At 41.9% G+C, this 23,098-nt stretch overlaps 1 protein-coding gene across 3 annotated transcripts in view; it reads left to right on the top strand.

Moving 5' to 3' along the window:
- Nucleotides 1–23,098, top strand: part of LOC126175192 (coronin-7) — a 244,646-nt gene that overhangs the window by 84,830 nt on the left and 136,718 nt on the right. For 2 of the 3 annotated variants that reach the window (XM_049921787.1, XM_049921788.1), the window contains 2 exons: nucleotides 3,369–3,878; nucleotides 6,183–6,948. In XM_049921787.1, coding sequence (XP_049777744.1) covers nucleotides 3,369–3,878; nucleotides 6,183–6,948 — 1,276 coding nt within the window. The remainder of the gene's footprint in view (nucleotides 1–3,368; nucleotides 3,879–6,182; nucleotides 6,949–23,098) is intronic. The other variant, XM_049921789.1, reaches the window with a different exon arrangement.

Raw genomic sequence — 23,098 nt, 5'->3', positions numbered from 1 at the left:
CTAACACTTTATGGACATTGCATGAAGGGTGAAGGTTTCCTCTATGGGCTGTGGAAGAACGAAAGCAATATCTTTTACAGTCTGTGTGTAATGTCAACAGCACACTTACCTAACAGACTGAAAATGTATTTTTTGATCAAACTGTAAAACTGTATTCCATAAATTATTCTGTCAAGTGAGTTTCCCCTAAAGATTATGGCTTACGTATTAACTCAAAGTAACTGTGATACGCTACTTTTCTCATTCTCATGTGAATAGCACCAGATAAAACACATATTGTGAAAGCTAAGCTATTCAGTTAGTTTAATGTGAAGTTTAAATAGGCCTTGAAATTTAAATGTTTGTTTTTTATTTAATCCTTGCAACTGGATCTTCTGTGCATTCACCATGCGAAGCAGTATGTAACAGTTAAGGATTTTTGTGCTGTTTAATGCTATATTTCTGTGCCCTGAAACTTGCTGAATTCAAATAATAACTTCATTTCTGTGTGCAGTCCCTATAGTGAAGACATTTTAATATTGTATTAAAATTAAAGAAAGAGTTGAAACAACACTACTTGCTCATTTCAGCATAGATCTAAGTAGCAGGTCATTACTTCCTCTTGCCTCTTAGATAACAGCTTTTGTTTTTAAAAATGCGCGCGCGCGCGCGCACACACACACACACACACACACACACACACACACACACAAAGGTTTCTACCACATCCCTACAAATGTGTACAGGCTTAGATTAACAAATCTTGCTAAATTTTTGAAAGTAAAACCTACTGTTGGCTAACATTCAGTATTGTGTTGCTCCATCCCATGCACTGTAACATGCTTTGATCTTCCATGGCAATCTGTTGATGTATTGGTGCCCAAGCCCGTCCCACTGTTTGATGGCAGACCGCCGGAGGGCATGCAATGATGTGAGGGAGCTTCCTTTGATGACACACTGGAAATTTCAACTGGTGTTCAATCAGGTGCATGTCAGTATATAGTACAGGCCATTCCATTTCATTGATTCTGGTCTTTTCGTAGATGATGTTTGTGAGGTGAGAGTAGTGTGATCTTGCATTATCCTGTTCAAAAATGAAACTTTCACCAAAATGTTGATATTAGTGCTGGATAATAGGTCGGAGTATCAGTCTTGATACTTTAATTCTTCAAGAGCCTTTCTAGCGATGAGAGGCACACATGAAACATAATCTACCCACCTCCCTGCTAAACCCACACAATTGTGTGCCTAAGACTTGCCTTGGTATCTCGCCACACTAGGCAGATATTCACTGTTTGGTGTCTCACGAAAGCAGCTGAGTGCTTAAATGATGTTACTGGCATATATGTAAATTTAGCAGGCTATTTCCAATGCTGATGACACCCGTTCATGATGTAATGTGCCCATGGGCACACATTCTGAACTTCAAAGATTCTTTGACGCATGTGGTAAGATGAAATGCAGTTACTGTTTCAAATATGCACCATAATATTTAATCATGATTTTTTGTTTTTGTTTTGTTCTTACATTCTGTAAATTCAAATATTAGAGTGGTTGGGTTTTGTAGAGGAAGTTAAATTTGCTGCCATATTATATGTCACCTCTATTTGGCAAGCATATAGGCATTTATATTCCACCCTCAGTTTTCCCTCACCATATGAATCATTTTTAAATCATTTCCATTTTTTTCAAGTGGTCCTGTTAGAGAACATTCCAGTTTATACAGACTTTTACAACATTGGGGGTGCATTGGCACTATTATTCATACCTAATGGTGGTATGTTGCTTTTTGCTAGTACTGAAAGGAATTCAACATGGTAAACTCAGCTCTCACATTTGTTTACAGCATCCATTAAATTCAGGACATTTATACACATACACTGCATAGTGCAGCACAGTATACAGGTTTCTATGCAACACTAACAGATGGTGTACAAGTCTCTTATTCCCCAACATGTTCCCCACCCTGGTCTATCTCAAGCGGAGGGAGGGGGCAGTGACCAGTTGGACCTGTTGACAGATCTTCATGCTACGCAGCTACCAGATAATGATGCATCATGTTGTGTTATCTCTGCTATGCTGCACCTCTTGAACCACTGCTCTCTTCCACAAGTGCCATGGTTTATATCCTCTGAAAGTAGTATGACTTCTCCAGTTCCTGGTTTTCTTCTTGAGGCACATCCCTTCGCTTCATGGTAGTTTCTTAGCAGCAGGAAGTATTTGTTTTTCCACCTGTACTAAATGTCCCCATTGACCTTCTGTCTTAGCTGAAACTTCTTGGAAAGATCCTTCCTAGTTGCTGGTTCTGGCCCATGTGGAATGGTTATTAGTTTGCTATCATTTAGGATGTGGGCTGGCATCAATGTTGTATCAATCTCTCTCCTAGAGTGATGGGTCTTGAGTTTATTGTGGCTTCTATTACTGTCAAAATGGTGTTTAGCTCTCTTCATCCATCTAAGAGTGACCAAACGCTTCCTCGAGCAGTGCTTGATGCAGTCTAGCATGCATTCCCAACAGCTGCAGGGTCTTAAATAATAATGAAAAACATAACTGCCCTGTGCCAAAAAATAGACTTGTGTGATGAACAAGAAGAAGTGCTGTTATACAATTATACTTATTTGTATGGTTCAAGCTGAAACACACACACACACACACACACACACACACACGACTGCTCTCTACAGCTACTCAGGCCCAACTGTTAGATGATGAGAATGTACTGCTGGATAGTGGTTATTTAGTTAAACTTTGTATAGCAAACTGTGGCCACTTAAGTAGTTGGGTGTGCCTCCTTATTTGAAGTCATTGTCTGAGTTCCTCCAGTACATTATTTGTAATGTTCTGTCACATGGGCTGAAATAATGTCATCTTAAGAACACACATGTGGCAGTGGGGCCTCTGACAACCTTACACATGGGACACTCGCTTGCCAGGGCTTGAAGAATTTGGAAATATACATGAACAGTGGTATATCACAGCAGAACTGCTCTCACAACCACATTATCCCTGGCTCTAACACTTCAGAGTTTCAGTTCCAGGGTCATCAGGACCATTATTTACTTATAATTGTGTTTAATGACATTGCTAAATTTTTACTTACATTTCTTTGGTCAGTGCAACGTTTTTCTTGTACCCTTCCTTTTTTTCATGTTATGAAATTTATGTTGTAATCATGACAAGGTTTCTTCTAATTTTGTTCAGTATATCAGGACTTGCATTATTAAAACAAATCATTCCTGTGCTCTGATAAATTGTACTCTGTAGAAGATAGTCTGTTTAATTGTAGTTACTAAATCATATTAAACTTCAATTGGAGACAAATAACTGGTGCCTTGCAATGGGCTATCTTAAAGTTTGATGTCGATGGTTACTGAGAATTTTACTCCCAGGTGAACAGCAGTACCCTTTCTGAAATGCGAAAACACCTTCATCTAAAGCAGTATGTGACAAGCTCACCACAGCTACAGCAGCAGAACAAGAAACAACAACTGAGTTATAGATCAAATGCAACAAAGGAAGAAGAGACAAAGAGCACACAGCAGAATGGAGAGACGGCTCATGACCATCAGAATGGAACAGTGACAGTTGTCCGCAGCACGGCTGCAATTCCTGGACCTGTCCCACCAAAGCCACTGCCAAGATCATCACGTCAGAGCTCATTGACAGAAGCTGATGAACCAATAGTTGCAGCAGTACCTGCCCCGAGGCCAGTTGCAAGGCCTCGAATGGGTACCACTTGCCCCTCCAGTGTATCAAGTCAGGCTGCTGTGCCATCCCAGCAGCCTCAAGCATCTCAAGAATCTGTACAGCCACAGATTTCTCCAGTTGCCACTGTTCCTCCTCCAGCTAGTGTCGTCACTCCGGTGAACCCCCTGATGCTCAGCTCAGGGGGCTACAAGGTCAGAAGCACACTTAGTACAGCCTGTTCAGTATTGGGGACTAACAGTGATTTTCTTAGTTCCTGTGTTTGCTTCTCTGTTAATATTTTGAGCTTTGACTTTGGTTCATATTGTAACACTTGTGTAGCGTAGGTAGTTTGGTGCTATATACAGTTGCCTTTTGTTGTCAAAGGAAGTTTGTTATATGTTGCGAACTTTCAATAGACAAAGTGATTGTTTCCATGAGCTGTTTTTGTTGCAGTACTCGTTTGGTTATGTATATTGCTGTTACTTAGTAATAAAAGCTTGGCAGTGTCAACTGTGTGCTTGTATGTTTTGTTTGCATATATTTATATGTATTTAAAAAAATAATTATATGATTTTGGTCTTGTTTTGTTTTCCCCTTTTGCTATGATTCATTAGTAGTGTAGTTGTTTGCTTTTTTGTTTGTAATTGACAACAAGGATCTAACTGCTTTTATTCCTAATAACTCTAATAAAGATATGCAATTTATCAAGTGACTGATTTCATGTCACACTGCAGTAATGTGTGGATATTTATTAAACATACAGAAATATAGTGGAATAATTTTTGTGGTGTTCTTGAATTGTAAAATTTTCAAAAAGATATTTTTATAACAGATGAATTTTTTGTGATAATAATGGTACTTTAATGTGTGGGCATGCTGCACACATTCTAAATGCACAGTTGTGTGTTTTTTGTATCATTTACGAAATACTGACTCTAGATTAGTTACCTAACATCTGCCAGAACATTGATTACAATTAAGAATAATTTCAGTTTTTTTATATTATTCCTTTGCTTTCCATTTTTTTTATTTTATATATACACAATTGATTTTGACATTGAAGATGCAGTTTCACTAATGAAAGGTAAATCCTATGAAAATATATATACAGCTTTCACAGGAGTCAAAAAACTCTTGTAGGTTTACACCGAAATTATGTTGTAGTCACCTACATCATAATTCAGATTATTTTGATGTTTATTAATGTTATACGAATACTGACAAAACTGTGTCAGAACTGACGCCACAGTATTTTCTCGATTTTTGTTGCTTGTAGAGTAGTGTGACAAATTTCTTTTCCTTTTTTTTTCTGTTGTCTGTGGGAAAGATACGGAAAAGCACATGGTGATAAACTGTAAAGATACTTTCTTGCAAATGTAATTTCTGGAGGGAAAAAAAAATAATAATAATTCAGCAGTATGAAGGGCAGTGTTTTCAAGTAGTAAAGTTACAGAGGCTGTTTGCACTGCAGCAGTTGCTTCTGAAGGACTACATGTTGTTTTAATTCAAGGATTTTGGATGCAAGATGTGCATCAGAAAATCCAACATGTTGAACTGTTTTGCTTCAAAGATAGTGTGATGGTTCTTTATCATTATTTGGCAGTTTGGTTGGTTTCAAAGTATTAGATAAAATTATTCATCTTTACGTCATTTTGAATATTTATTATTTCCCTATCTATACTTGTACTATAAAAACTGCCCATTGAAATTTCATGTTATCATCCTACAGAATTTACACAAGAGAATTATTTTAATGTAACAACTTGTTTGCAGATTGAAATGAAGGTTTGTCTCTAAGAATGAGTGTCAGGAATATAATATAGAGTGGTCAAAGTACCAATTTACTTTATTGACGAGATTGTATGTTCTCAGTTTATTACTTTTGATAGTACTACAAAGGACCACTAGAAACACAAAAATATCCATATTTATCAATAAGAGATATCGGTGTCATTCAGATTTATTGTTTTCAGTGTGCTATATAACCACAGACATAATTCATCAAGCAGCTTATATTATTTCTTTACAAGTGAAGTAAAGGTTGCAGTTACCATGACCTACCTGTCATTTGCTATTCTGTACATAATGTTAGGAACAGAAGACTCCTCAATTATTTGATCAACTAAAAGGGTGTACCACATTACTCAGGATTTCCAAGACGATAGTTATTATTACTCAACTTAACCATGTCTTAAGTATCATTATTACTGAACTAATTTGCTGTGGTGTAATTCATGGTATATTCAACAGTAAATTCAAAAACAAGAGTTGAAACAACTAATGTTAGCAGTTACATTTGCCAGAGGCAGCACTTACTTGAGTTTTAATTAAATGACTTGATGCTTGTCAGTATACACATTTATGATGTGCAAAAAACACAAAAATACAGAAATTTTATTTGAATTGTACAATTTATTTTAAAATTCTCCGTCTGCTAACTGACTGTGATTAGTGTTTTGTTTTATTGTGCCTCCATAAATAAGACTTTATACTGATACATATCTCATCTTTTGCAGCCTCGGCTTGGACCTAAACCATTTACACCACCTAAATTAAACTTTGGCGTGGGAAGTGGAGATGCAGAACTAAAAATAACAACAGATTTCTCATTTGATAAAGTATTTTCTGTCCCATCTGTCCCCGCTGCGGAGGTCAATGGAGCTGTGGCAACAAGGGAAGAAAACAGCAATGATGTGCATACAGACGACAGTGCGCCAGAAACATATACAGAAACATTCCCTGTAGATTGCCAAGAAAGTGATAAAAATGAAGTATGTGCTGTGGTTGGAGATCAAGACATAAGTCCCACCACAGAAGATGAACTTCCATCTTCACCAAACAGTAAAGCAAAAACACCAAGCACAGCAGAGAGAAGAAAGGTTTTTGAGAAAAGGATAAGTTCAATGACTACTGAACAAGATTCTGGATCTGGGACTGCGGAAACTCTGCAATCACCAAAGGGCGATGAGTGCATTGAAGATAAACTTGAAGATTTTGAGAGGGCTTCATTGCAACGAACAAGTATTGCAGAACGTCGGCGACTGTATGAAAACCGTTCTGTTTCTGTTCAAGAGACAGGTATTGCAGATAAGCGCAGTCCCACAACTCTTAGTCCTACACCTCTGAGGCGCCGTGATTCACTTAAATCACAAAAACCTATTTTAGAAGAGGATAAACCTCAAAGAAAATTGACAGAGCAGCCAACAAGTAAAACACCCCCAATGGAAAGGAAACAGGAGCCTGTAACAACACCAACACCGAAGAGAACATCGACTGTTTTTGGTATGTATCACATATGATGTGTTAGTATTACACACTGTAAATATAACAGTTTCATATTAAGAAGTAAATATATCCTCCTCCTCCCCAATCCATTTCAACAAAGTAAGTATTAGTTTTTTTTGTACTCCTACTCTCTTCTTCTCTGCAATGCTTGATGTTTGTGTAAGAAAGATGAATAAATGTTACATTGCATTATGTTTTGCCTTCCATTTTAAACTGAAGTTGGCCGGGTGAGTTAGTTCTCAGATTAAAGAAAAACCTAAATATTCTGCCTCCAGTGAGACAGTTCTGTCTGATTTACTCTAATACTGTATGTAGTAAGGAAAGTTCTGTCAGAATGTAAATAATTTTGGAGTAAAGGAAACGCCTCACCAAATCGAGGAAGCACTGAGTCGTCAAGAGGTGTGTGCTTCCACATTGGGGTGAGGAAAAAAGTCTAATGGGGTTGATAGTGGGAGCAAGGGGGTGGGAAGTGGGAAGAGATGTTGGGCAGGATAGCAGATGGCCCAGAGGAAGGCAGTGAGTGGATGGGATAAGAATGTGAGAGGGAGGGGCAGCAGGTGCATGAGACAGGAATGTGACACCTGAGCACTAGAGCCAGTGGGATTGTGGTGCACGCAATGACGAGGACATGGAGTAATGGATTGAGATTGGGCAGCAGGGCAGGGGAAGGGGAGACTTTAGGTTAAGTGTGTAGGTACTGCAGTTAGCAGAAATTGAGATCAGGAGGATTATAGAAGCTAATGTATTGTTGCAAGGATAACTTTCTTCTGTGTAGTTCACATAAGCTGGTGCTAAGGGCAAGGGGGGGGGGGAGAGGGGGGAAGAAGGGAAGTTTCTGGATGGCATGTGTTTTGAAGTAGCCATGACACTCAATCATACTGCGCTCAGCAGTGCATTCCACCACTTTTCATATGGTATCTGATTTACTTTAATACTGTTTGTAGTAAGGGAAGTTCTGGCAGAATGTAAATAATTTTGGAGTAAAGGAGACAACTCACTGATGGTATGTTCATAATTGGAAGGTGGTATGAACTGGGAGAGGCAAGGTTCAATGTTGCGATTAGATTGGAGGGACTGGTAGCAGATAAGTATTTCCACTGTAGGGATCAGGAGAACGAGAGTAGGTCTTTGAGGAGTTCAGCATCATTGGACATTTTCATTGGTGAGGTGTTTGGAAAGGACTGAATCTTCTGCAGGATTAAGGTTTCTGGGGAATAGGTTGATAACAGTGTACTGTGTTTGTTTATGTTCTGGATTTTGTGGAGTGTTGGGGGAGAGTTTTAGAGGATGTGTCAGATGGGAAAGGTCAGCTAGCCGGATTCCGGATACTATTGAGGGATTAAGAAGGGCGTTCTCTAGTGGTTAAGATAGGTGTTATTGGGTAGCGTTGTTTCAAGGTGAGAGTGAAATGTCAGCAAATTTGATAATATTTGGAGTAGGTATCTGAAGTGCTCTTGTTGATGTTGGAAGGCAAGGGTTTCAATTTACGACATATGGTGTAGGTAGTTGTTACTGAATGATAATAGTATCTTGTTGAAGGAGCAGAGGTGGTTCTGGGATGCCTGTGAAGTGGAGATTTGTTTATGTAGTAACAGATTTGTGAGTTGTAGCAACTGGCAGATTCTAAAGATTTGATCATTGTACAAAGACAGTTGGGATCCAGAGAATGAAATACTTGTGGTTAGACATGGGATTCCATAGTTACATAATATTTGAGGAATAGGTTGTGAGACTGTATTTCACCCAAGGGTGGGCCTACTTTTCTGAACTTAGACAGATAAATGAAGCAGAGTCCATTTGTGATTGGTGGCGCAGGGGGGGGGGGGGGGGGGTCTTGAAATAGATGTGGAGAATGAATAAAAGTAATCATTGGATGATTTTAAAGGGAAGAATGAATAACATGGTGCAAGTTTGAGAAATGGAGATGCCACAAAAGTTGTGCTGCGAATCATAGGAAAGTTTATCTAAAAACAAAGATGATGTGACTTACCAAACGAAAGCGCTGGCACATCGATAGACACACAAACAAACACAAACGTACACACAAAATTCTAGCTTTTGCAACCAACGGTTGCCTCGTCACGAAAGAGGGAAGGAGAGGGAAAGATGAAAGGATTTGGGTTTTAAGGGAGAGGGTAAGGAGTCATTACAATCCCGGGAGCGGAAAGACCACACACACACACACACACACACACACACACACACACACACACACATATATAGACACAAGCAGACATATACAGAGGCACTCTATTATATTCATAGGAAAGTTTGTTACACAAGAATATTTGTTCACACATTAATTATTGTTGCGCGTGGGGAATAACCAGAGATGAGACATAAAATTTGGACAAAAGCATTGTGTGATGAGGGGTGAGTTGATTATTGCTTGGAGTATATTTAACTGTGATCTGGCTTATGGGTAGTTTGGAGTATGTTTGCTCTACATCAAAGTGGCTGTAACTGGTGCTACTGGGTGTTGCAAAACTCACACACAACCATGTTGGTTGTGGTGGTGGTGGTGGTGGTGGTAGTGGTGGTGGTGGTGTGTGTGTGTGTGTGTGTGTGTGTGTGTGTGTGTGTGTGTGTTAACAGTGGCTTCCTTCCATCCTAAACCACATGCTGTTCATCCTTTTATACTGTCTTGTACTTTCTCTGCTTTGTCTCTCTTGTGTTGTCCATCCTATCTTTTCCTGTGTTTTCCATAGGGGAAGAAAAGTCAAAAGAGGCAGGTAGATGATAGAGAGTAACAGAAATTGAGGCTTGGGAGTTTTTGAGACTGAAGGATGTGATGGATTTAGAGATGTTAATGTTTAAGGGACTATTAACAACCATTTATCTTGTGCATTTGTCAGCTTGAGTGTGGTTTCCACACAGTTTACCATACTACATTAGACAAATGCTGGGGTGGTTTCAATCTCTGCCTTAGAAAATATGAAACACAAACAGTTAAAATACAGTAATACACCAAACAAAGTTTATAGATTCAGAGATAGCAAAAAAGGCTTCCATATTTCTGTGTGTCACGGGGAATCGGAATCTCGCTTTGACCGCCAAGGTCACAAGGATGGCAAGAAACATCTATAAAAAAGGCCTCAATCTCGAGGTGTGCTGTGTACCAATGAGATGCATGGCTGTTGAGGTGGAACAGTCATTAGCAGGCAACCTCTGGGGAACCTGCTGCACACAGTTGTATGAGGGTTACCTAGTCATGCAGGGCTCTGACTAGGTGAACTTTTATTTCCATAGCTGCTTGTGGGACCACGATGGAACCATAAAAATTCTCTCGTCCTCCTCCTCCTCCTCCTCCTCCTCCCAGTAGAATGGATGGGCTGCTAGTAGGTACCAGCACCCAATCAAACAAGGGTGCTCATGTAACCTGTCCTCCAAGCTCAGGAACATTTCAGAATTCTAGCACCTGAAGGAGAATGCAAATTGCTAATCATAATGTGTTTTTATTAGTTAAAGGGAAAGAGGGAAGCTCTGAAAAAGTCTCACCTTTGTACATTCAAAAGGCTTTAGAGGGTACTGCAGCTACATTAAAAATCTGTTAGGCAGTTTTGATATGGGACACTTTTGGTCGAAACCTCAAGTTCCCAACAAGTGAAAAACCTGTAGAAACTCAAAAGGCTTGGGAAATACACCACAGAAACTGAGCTCCACATTACACTGAACTACAGCAAAGGTGACGTGACATGGAGGAGGATGGTGGACATCCCCAAAGACAACCTGGAAGTTTAATGGACTCCAGAAGGCATTGTAGACACACAGAATATTATGAAAAGGTGGTAGGTGATCTGATAAAATCTGACTCATTCATCCTCACTTTAAATAACATGAAACTCCCAGAGTGTATCACGGCAGGTTTTTTTTTCTTAAATATTTGGCCCTATGTCCCCAACCCAGTGTGCTGTTTTAAATACCAGTGGTGTGCTTTGGGCACATCACTGTTGGGTGTAAGGGAGAAGACATTCGTGGCATATGTGGTACTGCTCCCCATGAAGAAGTCGGATGGCCATCACCTCTGAAGTGTGTCAGTTGCTCTGGGAATCACCCTGTCTGGAGGAGTGACTGCAATGTCTTCCTTGGAGAAAGGAAGATACAAGAGATCAAAACAACAAAACACTCCTTATAGTGAGGCAGGAATGTCTAGAAAATCATGTAGCGCCTATGTTTGCTAGCTCCTTTGCTTCGGTTGTCAAACAGCTGGTTCAAAAAATCGATGCTACTACACAAATGAAGGTTGCTAATGTCAGCACTAGTACCTGTATTTATCAATGCACTTGTGCTGCTGCAGTTACTTCAAAGTCCACTCCTCCTCCCAGAACATCAGACAAGGCCAACATTGTGGAGTGCCCCATGCTACCAAAGATTCCGTCTGGCCTACTATCCAGTGCTGCCACTACACTGCCATGATTGTGGCTCTAAAGCCTCTCCTGGTGGAAAGATCAAAGTCGAGGAGCCAGAATCAACCACTGGCAGTGACAGGAAGTAGACAGGCTGTTAATATTGTTATCATCGTCTCTGACGTCTCTCTCAAATCTTCATCAGAACTGATGGTCCTGTATTTCAGACTGGGGCAATCATCTCACCCTAAGACTGAGCCTTCACCCACTATGGACTCCACTCCATGGTAGAAAGTCAGGGTGAAAGTGGTACAATCGTGATAGATCCCCCCCCCCCCCCTCCTCCCCTAAGGGGCTCACTGCTCTTTGGCAGGTTTGTGCTTGTCTACAACGGAACCCCAGCCTTTGCAGCAACTTTAATCTTCCATGCTGCATGCCTATCCTGTCGCTATTCTTTTTCCCTCCCTTGGGGAACATGTCTGGGGTGTTTTTGAACATGTGTTCTGCGTTTTCAGCAGCTGATACCAGGAAAGTCTCTCCACTGTTTTTCATTCCTTTTTTCGTTGTTTGTTCCCCTTCTCCTATCCTTCCTCCTCTTTAACGTTTGAGGTTCCTCTTTTTCTTCTTCCTCCCTGTACACAGCTGAAGGTTGGCCGGTGTGTCTCACATGTAACAGGTGACTGAGTGATGCATAATTTCCAGCCCTGGGTGAACAGGTAGGTTTTGCATGTACCTTGGTACAGGCCAGGCCCAGGGAGGGGCGATGGCTTGAGCTGCTACCTTCCTGAATTGCCGATTGGTCCCTCTGTTAAGTGTTTCAGGAGGTGTGACCTGAGGTATGAACAGTCACCTAAAGCGGGTGCAACCCCTCTACGGGGTGGGGGGTGGGGGGGGTGGGGGTGGGGTGGACAAGTTTAGGAAGGAGCGCACCATCGGAGACTGTCTCAATTGCAATGGTGACCATGCTGCCTCCTCCCGAGATTGTCCCATGTATCTCGATGAGCAGGCTGTCCAGGAGATAGGGTGGAGGAAAAAAGTGCCCTACTCAGTCGCTTGCAAGTTGTTGGCTAGTTGGAAGCCCTTCGTTCTACCATTAGTCACATACAGTACTGTTCTTGCTACATCTCCATAAAGGACATGGCCATGCAGACACATGACCTCAAATTCAGTGCCATTGTTGTAAAATTACCCAGTGTCATGGCAGCACCCTCATCTTTTCATCCAGTATGCAACAAGCCACCAAACTTCACCTCACGGGGTGAAGTCACGTGCTACACAACTGGCAGTATGGAAAGGACAGAAGGAATACTCTTATGAAGACTTATTACTTCGCTCCAGCCAACAAACATCTGAGTCTTCCTCTGCCAAACAGAAAGGCTCCCAGAAATCAAACAAAATCAAATGGTCTTCTCCTTTGCCGACTTGGAGATCCTCTCAATTGTGTTGCCACAAAATACGCTTGGCTGGCTGACCTCCATGTCGCTAGTGCGAACTGCCAATTGGTTTTCTGCCCTGGACTTTGCAGACAGACAGACAGACAGACAGAAGGAAAATGCTGACAGCTCTGTAGATCTCATGGAGCAGGATCCTCCAATCTCTGCGCTCTGTAGTAGTAAGTCTCTGAAGGCTGGCACTTGGCAGCCAACAAGATGATACCCCTTCATTTCTTCCCCCCTCTTTCCTCATCATGACTCTCCTCTGATGGAATGTTAGGGATTTTCGATCTTATAAAGAGGACTTACGGCTGCTCTTGGAAGCACAGCATCCACTTGTTCTCTGTCTCCAGGAAACAAAATTGTGTTCTCATGACCGCTTTGAGCTCTCACATTTCTTCCCAGTCTGCATTGACTCAAGGACAGCATTCCATCTCGTAGGGGAGTCATGCTGCTCATCCAGGATGATGATCATAATCAACCCATCTCCCTGACCACCTGGGTTCAAACTTTTGCAGTCCACATTTTCTTCCTCATTTAACCTTTTCCCTTCGTACCGTTTAATCCCTCCGTCGTTCGGTGTCACCAGGGCAGACTTCCTCTATGGGTTTCTCCCAGAACCTGTCTGAGACGTACCCTCTTGGCTGACCTCAATCAACTTAACCTTATCTGCCTTAATACAGGAGCACCCTCATTCCTCTGACTCCACGCTCACCTATTCCCAATTGGACCTCTCATTCTGCACTGCCGAGCTTGTCCATCATCTCGAGTGGTCCATTCTCTCTGGCATATACTCGAGCGACCATTTCGCATGTGCTATCTATTTTTTTTTTTTTTTTTTTACTGCCTCACTCGTCGTGTGGGCCAACCTCTAAAGGCTCTCTGAGACTAAGGTCCATTCCCCAATTTCCAGCCTGAGAGTAGCAGATAATGTTGTAGTGGACCCTATTGCTACCTCCAACACCTTGGGTCACTATTTTGTGGAGATTTTGAGCTCCACCCACTATCACCCTCCCTTCCTCCATCGGAAATGAGTGGAGGCGGCTAGGGCGATACCCTTCTTTTCTCAGAATCATGGGTGCTAAAATGCTGCCTTTACTATGAGGGAGCAAATCATGTTCTCATTTCATTGTGATCTTCCACACTAGGGCAAGACGATGTTCACATTCAGATGCTGCAGAACCTTTCTCTTGCTGGTCAGCTTTTTCTCCTTCATAGGTACAGTCACATCTGGGCAAAGGGCATGTTTCCCTGATGCTGGCGTGAAGCCACTGTCATACCCATACCTAAGCTCAGCTGTATCTGCAAGGAGATGGAATGTCTGATTCATGCCCGGCTGGTAGAGTGGCTCGAGTTTCACAGTTTACTAACCACTGTAAAGTGTGGATTTTGATTGTGCTGTTCTGCAGTTGACCACATTGTCACTTTGTCAACCCATGTCATGATTGGTTTTCTGTGGAAATACCAGACTCTGGCCATGTTTTTCGATTTGGAGAAGCCTACTATGACCCTTGTTGGAGAACTGATAGCTTCTGTACTTTCTACACACAAGGCTTCCATGGCTGCATGCCCTGATTCCTTCAAGAATGTTTAAAAGACCGAGTTTTCAAGGACACCTTTATCCAGGAAAATAGGTGCCTCGGGGTTGTGTCTTGAGCGTCGTCCTCTTTGCTATAACCATTAACTTTATTATGGCCTGTCTCCCACCGAGCATCTCCAGCTCGCTTTTTGTTGACGATTTTGCGATTCATAGCAGTTCTCGATGGACTTTTCTCCTTTTCATCTTCAGTGATGTCTCGATCATCTTTACTCAAAGAGCATAAACAATGGCTTTCGCTTTTCCACTACAAAACTGTTTGTATGAATTGAAGGTGGTGCAATTGGTTTCTTCCACTGACTTTAGATCTTGAGCTTGTTGCTCTTCCATTCATTGAAACTACAAAATTCCTGGGGCTCATGTGTGATAGGAAACTTTCTTGATCCTCCCACATGTTTTATGTGGCTACCTGTTGTATGCTGTCCCTCAATGACCTACATGTCCTCAGCGCCAGTTCCTTGGGAATGGATCGGACCACCGTCCTCAGTTTGCACCAGTCCTTTGTCCATTTGAAACTGGACTATGAGTGTTTCATTTATGTATCTGTACATTTATGCTTCTTACACCATCTCAATACTATCCACCATTGTGGCATCCGTTGGCCACTGGCACCTTTTACACTAACACAGTTGAGAGTCTGTCTACAGAAGCTGCCAAACTACCACTGTCATACCACTGTGACTTCCTCCTCAGTAGAAACACGTGCCATTTGTCTGCCATGCCTGGCCACCCATCCTATGCCTCCTTCTTTGATGACTCCTTTGACCACCAGTATGGGCTGCGTTCCTCTTCTGTTACCTCCTGAAGTTTTCTTTCGGCTCTTGCTCTGGCAGCTTAACTTCACACTACCTGCCACTTTCCTGGTGGGTGTGAACCCTTCACCACCTTGGCTTTATGCGACATCCCGTGTTCACCTTGGACTTAATTTGTGTCCTAAGGACCCTACTCCAGCTTCGCTCTTTCACCATAAGTTTCATGACCTTTGCTTGGGACTTCACAATAGTATCTTAGAATACAATGATGGCTCTCAGACTGACTGTGGTGTCAGGTGTGCCTTTGTCATTGGCACCAATAATTTTCAGTATTGGCTTCCGGAACACTGTTCAGTATTTACAGCAGAGCTCTTCGCTCTATCAAACCATGCAGTGCATCTGGCAACACTTGCTTTTCAATTGCGTCATCTGCTCAAACTCTCACTGTGCCCTTCAGAGCCCCTGTGTGCTGTACACCATCCACCCCTTAATGCAATGGGTCCAGGAAAGCTGTCACTTGCTCAGTCTTGATGGAGCCACTGTGATGATTATGTGGGTTCCTGGTCATGTCGGTGTGATAGGAAACGAGGCCACTGACGCTACTGCCAAGGTTGCAGTCCTCTTACCTCGGCCTGTTACTTCTTCCATTCCCTCTGATGATCTTTGGTTTGCTGTCTGTCAGCAGGTGGTGTCACTTGGGCATCACCACTTGTCCATCTTTCATGGGAACAAGCTCCTGGGAAATAAGCCTCTCTCACCATCTTGCCTTACCTACTCTCGCCGTGGGCACTGTCTTTTCACCCATCGCTGTTTTTTAAGTGGTACTCCCCTACTGCTTTGTGCTCATTGCCATCACCTTTGACGATTCACCATTTCCCGACAGAATGCCCTTTTTTCAACCATGTATGTTCTCATTTATGTTTGCCGTCCTAGTTATCAACTGTTTTAGCGAACGACGCGCGGGCTGTCGACTGCATTTTATTATTTATCCATCATAGCAATATGGTGAAGGACATTTAATCTTTGAGTTCAGGACCTCCGTTTCTCTATGGTGTATTTTATGGACCATTCTCAAAGTCGCTGTTTTTAATTGTATTTCCTTCCATGGAATGGGCTTAACGTGTAGTCATTTTTATCTCTTTTTTTTGTTTTTGTGCTCTACGGTTCTGACATGGGTGCGTATGACCCTAGTCATTCTTGTGCCATAAAACAAAACAAAACAAACTCATGATAGATGGCACCCACACTACAGTGGAACATTAATGGGTTCATAACAAATGTAGAGGAACTGGAACTCAAGGCAGAGGACTGCCCCTATGCCTTTTAAAGTGTCTGATGTCCCTGAGCTATGGGGCTTTCTCTTCAGCGTAAGGATGGGCTAACAGACACACACACACACACACACACACACACACACCACTCCTTTGCGCTCTCCATGGTTACTGACCTGCAAGTAGTCACAGTTGGAAGTTCATGCCTGTCTTAGGACCACTGTCTGGTGGCTATATTTACCTCCTCAAATGCAATTGACTCTTAGGCTCTAACAGATCTTACAGAAAAACTCCTCTGACCATTTCTCCTACTATTGGACTTGAATGCCCCTTCATACATTGTGGGGCTCATCTGTACTTGCCCTCGAGGTCCGATTTTGGAGACACTCATGATGTCTCATGCCCACTCATTTCTGTGCTGCTAATGGGTTATTCTTAGCCATCAACCTCTCTTTCTGCTCTCTAGCTCTTGCAGACTCTGATCCTCTGTTCAGTGGGAAGTCACTGACGACCTTTATTCCAGGGGCCACTTCCCACTCCACATTCACCTGCCGGTCAGAGCTCTCCCTGAAAGGACTTGGCCACCTTGGATGATCAGCAGAGTGGGGGGACGTTGTTCAGCCAGCCAGCTGGCTGTGTCTGAATGCCCTGGCCATATCCAAAAGTGGTTGGAACTCATTACATGTGTGATCTACCATGCTTCTTTCTTCTCCCTCCCAAAGTCCTCTATCATCTTAGGACACAACCCATCCCTTGGCAGACTGCTGAGTGCCATTCAGTAATCCTTATCAGCTATGTGGCTATGTGGTGTTTTAAGTGTCGCCCAACAGCAGGAAACCTCGCAGCCTTTCAGTTAGAGTGGGCCATGGCTTGGTGCGTCATCGGGGAAAGCAAGAGGAGGTCATGGCAAGTGTTCCTGGACTCCAGCAATCATTCCAGTTGTTCTGTAACAGTATGGGAAGCCATCATAAGGATTTTGGGTAAAGGCAGTCAATTACCTGTAGCAGCATTGTTGAGACAGGGGTGTCTCCAAACAACACCCAGAGACCAGAGACATTGCTCAGATAATGGTAGAGCATTTTGCAATGACTATTGCCAAAACTAGCCAGGATCCAGCATTCTGCTGCTGCTGTGTGACTGTAGAGACGTGCTTTTGCATTTCAGATTCAAAAATTCTGAGTCTTACCACTGCCCATTCTCCATGTGGGAGCTTGATTCCGGCACTGTCTGACACTCATGATATGGCACCTGGTCACAACCAAATTTGGTACAGCATGCAGCAGCACTTGCAGACAGTGTCCAAGGAAATCCTCTGATAATGTTTTAATTTGATTTGGCTGACAGACCAATTCCCTGACTCATGACGGGAATCAATTTTGATCCCTCTCCTCAAACCAGGAAAGAGTGTAATGTGTCATCACCTTAATGAGCTGTGTGGAAAGATCTGCCATGGTCAGCCATCATCTGGCTTGGTTAATAGAGACCAGGCAGCTCCTAAGCCACTCTCAGTAGGGATGCAAAAGATGTTGCTCAACTGTTGACAACTTGACCATGCCAGTGGTGGATATCCAGCAGGCTTTCCTTCATAACAAGCATTGCTTAGGAGTGTTTTTTTGACATCAGTAAGGCATACAACACAGTATTCTCAGTCAACTACAAGCAAATGTGGCTTTCATGACCATCTCCCCATCTTCACTCAGTCGTTCCTTTCCAGATGCCTTTTTTAGGTACAGAGCAGTGACATGCTGTCAGATAGTTTCATACAGTGCAAAGTTTTAAGTGTTACTCTCTTTGACATAGCCATTAACACTGTTGTGTCCAAAGTACAGAGTTATGTCCAATGCTCTTTATGTGTGGGTGATTTTGTGGTCTTCTTCTCTTCCTGCAATACCATAACAGCGAGTCGTCAGTTGCAGCCTCAAGTGAAGAAGTTGGAGGATTGGGCCACAAAGACTAGTTTTACATTTCCTGCAGAAAGATGTGTGTGTGTGTTCATTTTAATTGTTCTTTTCATATTTTTAATTCCCCTTATGTGCATATATAGGACACCACTCTTCCTTTTAAAGACTCAGTGAGATTTCTGGGCCTTATTTTTGACTCAAAACTTCATGGTTACCACACCTCACCACATCTCAAGGACTTAAAGGCAAGGGCCCAGAAGGCACTGAACGTATTGAAGTGTGTTAACCGCATGTCCTGGGTAGTGGACAGGCAATGTCTGGTTCAGTTTTAAATGGCTTTTGTGTGATCGTGGCTGGACTATGGGTGCACAGTGTTTGGATCAGCGAGGCCTTCTTACCTGATGATAATTGACACTGTACTCCATGTGGGCATCAGGCTGGCCATGGGCACTTGCAAGACCAGCCCTATACACAGTCTCTGTTCTGATGGTGATGAACCACCACTTACCACCTGGTGGCAGCTTCTTTTGGTGTATCAGGTGTATGCATTCCTCACTATTCCCAATTCACCAGCATACCATACCATTGCTCATCCAGCTATCGAACACCACTTCACCAATTATCCATGGGCAATGAGAACATTTGGGATCTGCACGAAGTTTGTGTTGGAGGCCCTGGGTGTGGGGCATGTACAGGCTCATATCAAGGGTTTTAACTGCTGCCACCATCATTACTGCAGAGGCCCAGAGTATTTTAGATTTAGTGGAGTATAGGAGAGATTGCACTCACACTTCTGCTTTTAATACAATGTTTTCTGACATCTTAAATGAACACAAATACTGTGTAGCTGTATTCACAGATAGCATGTCCATTGGTGCTCTGTTGTTATCCTGAATCGTGACCTTGATATTCGGTTACCTCCATATTCACTGTAGTCAGTCATAAATTATCCATGATCTTCAGGGTGCTGGAGCAGATGAGATGTGCCATACTTACTAAATTCCTCATCTGTTCTGACACTCTCAGTGCCCTTCAGTCTCTGCAATGCTTGTATTCAGCCACTAAAGTAGTGCAGGATATCCAGGACGCCCTTCTCCACTTACGAAGACAGGGAAGGAGGTGTCTTTCTACTGGGTGCCAGGGCATAGGGTATTGCAGAGAACAGAAGACCTGATGTAGCAGCCAAGGTGGTGTGATGTGATCCTCAGTTCAGTGTGCCGTGCCATGCAGATTTATCGTCTTGCTGTGGGGTACAGAGCCAAGAGTCGATGGGAAGAGGAACAGCTGGAAGTGACAGACCATAAGCTCTGTCTAGCATGCAACATGACCATGATGTACTTCCTTCCAGCCATGCAGATGAGATGAGATACTCCTTACCCATCTTCGCGTAGGCCACATCCCTATGACACATGTCTTCTTTCCCTAACAAGGAAAACCTCCAGTGTGAGATGTTTGTGGCCTAAAGATCACTGTGCCTCATGTTTTATTACATGGTATTTCATTTTTACACCAGCTGACAGTGGCAGATTTGCTGACAGATCTGCTCTCTATTTTAAGTCACATTCAAATGAATGTGGTGAGAGTTTTAAGGTTTTGTGATTTGTCAAACTTTTTTCCTAAAATTTTAGAGAGATGTTCTTAATGTGTTAACAGACTGATTGGCTTGTCCATGTTTTTTATAAGTGGACAGCCATTCTCATTTCCCTGTATCGTCCTTTTAGCTCCGCTGTCATTTTCTTGTGTTTTAATCCCAAATATAGCACCTTTCACCCTTTCTCTGTTGTCGTACGGGGTGTGAGATAGGTTGGGTGGGTCAACTTGAGTGAGGTGGGGGTGAGTGAACGATTGTCATTTTATAGGTTTCCTCTGCACTGTGTGATGACAATTTTAGCCATTTTATACACATTCATTTCCTTTAATACATGTAAGGTTATTGATAACCTCGCTGTTGAGCACCCTTAAGCTACAAACCACACACACATTTCCTTTAATATGTGTAAGGTTACTGATAACATTGCTGCTGAGCACCCTTAAGCTACAAACCACCCCCACACACACATACACCCACACACAAGAACACCATTGTATTCTGTTGGTTATAATATGCTGAAACTACAATCAAGTCCAAATCTGAAGGCAAGGGTCATCAATAAAATGAAGCACTTGGCAATGGAAGCATGTTTATTACTGATGCCACCACACACTCAGAAAAGAAGTGACCCCCTGGAATGAGAGTGCAACTATTTATATAAACTTCAAGTATTCCAGAATGCTGGTATTTATACAGACATGGAATATTCCAGAATATACAAACATAGGATCTCTCAATACCTTACCAGGTATTGTGTGCTGTTGTGGTCTTCAGTCTGGAGACTGGTTTGATGCAGCTCTCCATGATGCTCTATCCTGTGCAAGCTTCTTCATCTCCGAATAACTACTGCAGACTACATCCTTCTGAATCTGCTTAGTGTATTCATCTCTTGGTCTCGCTCTATGATTTTTACCCTCCACACTTCACTCCAATACTAAACTGGTGATCTCTTGGTGCCTCAGAACGTATCCTATCAACCGATCCCTTCTAGCCAAGTTGTGCCACGAATTCCTCTTCTCCCTAATTCTATTCAGTACCTCTTTGTTGGTTACATGATCTACCTGTCTAATCTTCAGCAGTCTTCTGTAGCGCCACATTTCGAAAGCTTCTATTCTCTTCTCGTCTAAACTGTTTATCATCCATATTTCACATCCATACATGGATACACTCCATACAAATACTTTTAGAAAAGACTTCCTGACAATTAAATCTATACTCTATGTTAACAAACTTCTCTCCTTCAGAAACGCTTTTGCTAGTCTACATTTTATATCCTCTCTACTTCAACTATCATCAGTTATTTTGCTCCCCAAATAACAAAACTTGTCTCTTACTTTAAGCGTCTCATTTCATAATCTGATTCTCTCAGCATCACCTGATTTAATTAGACTACATTCCATTATCCTCATTTTGCTTTTGTTCATGTTCATCTTTCATCCTCCTTTCAATACATTATCTGTTCTGTTCATCTGCTCTTCCAGGTCCTTTGTTGTCTCTAACAGAATCAGAATGTCATCGGCAAACCTCAGAGTTTTTATTTCTTCTCCATAGATTTTAATTCCTGCTCCAAATTTCTCTTTTGTTTCCTTTACTGCTTGCTGAATATACAGATTGAATACACTGGGGAGAGGCTACAACACTGTCTCACTTCCTTCCCAACCACTGCTTCCCTTCCATGCCCCTTGACTTTTATAACTGCAGTCTGGTTTCTGTACTAATTGTAAAAAGCGTTTTGCTCCCTGTATTTTACCCCTGCCACCTGCAGAATTTGAAAGGGAATATTCCAGTCAGCATTATCAAAAACTTTCTCTAAGTCTACAAATCCTAGAAACACGGGTTTGCCTTTCCTTAATATGTCTTCCAAGATAAGTTGTAGGGTCAATATTGCCTTGCATTTTCCAACATTTCTACAGAATACAAACTGATCTTCCTCGAGGTCAGCTTCTACCTGGTTTCCATTCGTCTGTAAAGAATTCATGTTGGTATTTTGCAGCCATGACTTATTAAACTGGTAGTTCGGTAATTTTCTCACCTGTCAATATCTACTTTCTTTGTAATTGGAATTATTTTATTCTTCTTGATGTCTGAGGGTATTTCACCTATCTCATATATCTTGCTCACCAGATAGTAGAATTTTGTTATGGCTGGCTCTCCTAAGGCTATCAGTAGTTCTAATGGATTGTGTCTATTCCTGGGGACTTTTTTTTTTTTTTTTTTTTTTTTTTTTTTTTTTTTTTTACTTAGGTGTTTAATGCTCAGTCATATTCTTCACACGGTGTCATATCTCCCATTTCATCATCATCTACATCCTCTTCCATTTCCATAATATTGCCCTCAAGTTCATTGCCCTTGTGTAGGCTCTCTATATACTCCTTCCACCTTTCTGCTTTCCCTTCTTTGCTTAGAACTGGTTTTCCATCTGAACTCTTGATATTTATACAAGCGGTTCTTTTTTTTCCAAAGGTATCTTCAATTTTCCTATAGGCAGTATCTATCTTACCCCTAGTGATATATGCCTCTATATCCATACATTTGTCCTCTAGCCATCCTTGCTTAGCCACTTTGCACTTCCTGGCAATCTCATTTTTGAGACGTTTGTATTGTTTGCACCTGCTTCATTTACTGCTTTTTTATATCTTTTCCTTTCATCAATTAAATTCAATATCTATTCTGTTACCCAAGGATTTCTTATAGTCCTCATCTTTTTACCTACTAGATCTTCTGCTGCCATCATTATTTCATCTCTCAAAGCTACCCATTCTTTTTCAACTGTATTTCATTCCCCTGTTCCTGTCAATCATTCCACAATGCTCCTCTGAAACCCTCTGCAACCTCTAGTTCTTTCAGTTTATTCAGGTTCCATCTCCTTAAATTCCCACGTTTTTGCAGTTTCTTCAGTTTTAATCTGTAGTTCCTAACCAATAGATTGTGGTCAGAGTCCACATCTGCCTGTGGAAATGTCTTACAATTTAAAACGTGCTTCCTAAATCTCTGTCATACCATTATATAATCTGTGTGAAACCTTCCAGGGTCTCCATGCCTCTTCCATGTATACAACCTTTTTTCATGATTCTGAAACCAAGTGTTAGGTGTGATTACGTTATGCTCTGTGCAAAATTCTACCAGGTGGCTTCCTCTTTCATTCCCTACCCCCATTCCATATTCACCTATTACTTTCCCCTCTCTTCGTTCCCCTACTATCAGTGACTATTAACTTTTGTCTTCCTTAACCATCTGAATAATTTCTTTCATCACA

Source organism: Schistocerca cancellata, chromosome 3 (assembly GCF_023864275.1).
Source record: "Schistocerca cancellata isolate TAMUIC-IGC-003103 chromosome 3, iqSchCanc2.1, whole genome shotgun sequence".
NCBI lineage: Eukaryota > Metazoa > Arthropoda > Insecta > Orthoptera > Acrididae > Schistocerca > Schistocerca cancellata.
Note: the sequence above shows the minus strand (reverse complement) of the source record. Positions and strands in the feature narration are given on the sequence as shown.